Source organism: Otolemur garnettii, unplaced genomic scaffold (assembly GCF_000181295.1).
Source record: "Otolemur garnettii isolate 467f Iridium unplaced genomic scaffold, OtoGar3 scaffold00147, whole genome shotgun sequence".
Lineage (NCBI taxonomy): Eukaryota > Metazoa > Chordata > Mammalia > Primates > Galagidae > Otolemur > Otolemur garnettii.
The window spans coordinates 1,781,669-1,783,814 of record NW_003852542.1 but is presented as its reverse complement, the minus strand read 5'-3'; the positions used below and the strand labels follow the sequence as shown (position 1 = coordinate 1,783,814).

Here is a 2,146-nt window from a genome sequence, read left to right as displayed (position 1 = left end):
GTGACGCTCCAGCACTCTACCGAGGATGACATAATGAGACTTGGTCTCAAAAAAAAAAAAAACCAAACAAAAAACTGCTTTTTCTAAAAACTTTTTTAAAATTTAAAAATTAAAAAAGAAATTTTGTTGCCTTATCTATACAACTATACATCTATACAACTGGATGCCTGAAGGACTCTTAATATAGGCTAACGTCTCTAAAATTTGGAAGTTTAGGAATTATGTGGAACTATAAAAGTGAAGTAGATATTTAGAAAGCTCAGCTCTATTTTGACATGGAGTTTGATATGTTTGGAATTTCAGCCCTATAAAATTGATAAGTCATTGTTAATTTTATACTCTTTACTTTGCCATTTACTGTTATGAGTTTCTACAATTACAAGTTTTTTTAAAAATCAGATTTAGCATTCCTTATGAGGTTACTTAATTTGGTTCCTCTATAGTTCTACCCAGGACAAGGACAATGAATTAGGTCTTGAGTAATTGTCTGATACTATTTGGTCTGATATAAATATATTGCCCTCTAAGACAGACTCATAGGAAAAGGGAATTTTAAAATAACTACTTTAAATTTTCTCCTATGTTTGCTGAAACACCTGTCATCTTATGTTTATGGTGATTCCTTTTAATATTTACTTTTATTTACTGAATTTTTATTAAAGACTTAGGAAATGATTGTCCTGGATGATGGTACTATTGAGAAATAATATAGATTGCGCAAATATTTTTTTTTTTTTTTAGGTGACAAAAACTTAGTTGGCTCAGAAGTAAAAATTTATAGCTTGAATCCTTCTACTCAGTGGTTTTCAGCAACTGTTGTAAATGGAAACCCAGCATCAAAAACTCTTCAAGTCAACTGTGAGGAGGTAAAGACAATGATAACTGTCTGTAAGATAACTTGATGTGGCAATAAAAATTATACAAAGGATTTATGATCAGGGCACTAAATGCCTTTATTGTTTTATAATAAAATATTAGAATAGAAGTAGAAATTATCACAGTTGTTTTAAAAGGAAATTATTAGTAAAAAGCCCCTAACATTATGTTAAAGGGGCTAATTTTCAGTATATTCTCAAGCATTTTTTCATTTTCCAGTGTCTTTGTTCTATTTATTTTTAAGATTCCAGCACTGAAAATTGTTGATCCATCACTAATTCATGTTGAAGTTGTACATGATAACCTTGTGACATGTGGTAAGGATATATTGTTTTGATTAAAATATTCTTCTCCTCCCCCTCTTTCCCCTTTCTTCTTACATTAAGAGAAATAGAGAAGCCCACTTACCCATTTTTAAATATTTCAGGTAATTCTACAAGAATCACAGCTGTAAAACGCAAATCTTCTGAGAACAACGGAAGCCTGGTTTCCAAACAAGCAAAATCTTGTTCTGAGGTAACCTTGATTTATTTTTGTCACTTGTGTAAAGCTTTCCTTAATTCTAACATTGCATAGCCAGTTTCTTAGTAGTTAAATAGCTATCTTCTCTGCTCTTCTTTGATAGTTCCAGATCTTGGCCATAATTCTGCACTCAGGCAGATGGAGATAATATAAGTTTCTGGTTTATTATTTTTTGTATAAAAAAAAGTTTCATGGTTTTTATATTTGCTGGAGAGTCTCAATAGATTTGACAGTTTCACCATGTGGGGGTGTTCTTTAAGATAAATTGAGTTGTATGTGTCAGTGCTTTGTATGAAAAGAAGGGAGGAACCTTAGAATTCCCAGGAGAAAGGGTATTGAAATAGGATCCTCACCTCCTCAATAATAAGGATGTTTGGTCATTTATGGTTTGCTAAACAAAGGTGCTGGTTTTGCAAAGGAAGTGGTTGGTTTGCCATTACCAATTTCTGCCCAGAAAAGTGTAGGCTTCTATGAATGCCACCATGGGTGCAGGTACTGGATTTAATTCTATTCTGAAATAGTTATGATCTGGACCAAGACTATTTCTCTTTTAAATTAGTTCAATCATTAGGACCTGTTATAGTACAAGTAACTTTTTCACATCTTAGGAATTGAAATGCACTTGTGGGGCTTGGTGCCTGTGGCTCAACAGGCTAAGGCGCCAGCCACATACACCTGAGCTGGCGGGTTTGAATTCAGCCTGGACCCACCAAACAACAATGACGGTTGCAACCAAAAAATAGCCGGG

The 2,146-nt window shown here is 33.5% G+C and overlaps 1 protein-coding gene across 2 annotated transcripts in view; it reads left to right on the top strand.

Moving 5' to 3' along the window:
- Window positions 1-2,146, top strand: part of KDM3A (lysine demethylase 3A) — a 53,636-nt gene that overhangs the window by 16,048 nt on the left and 35,442 nt on the right. For both annotated transcript variants that reach the window (XM_012811004.2, XM_023518777.1), the window contains exons 6-8: window positions 742-866; window positions 1,121-1,193; window positions 1,304-1,392. In XM_012811004.2, coding sequence (XP_012666458.1) covers window positions 742-866; window positions 1,121-1,193; window positions 1,304-1,392 — 287 coding nt within the window. The remainder of the gene's footprint in view (window positions 1-741; window positions 867-1,120; window positions 1,194-1,303; window positions 1,393-2,146) is intronic.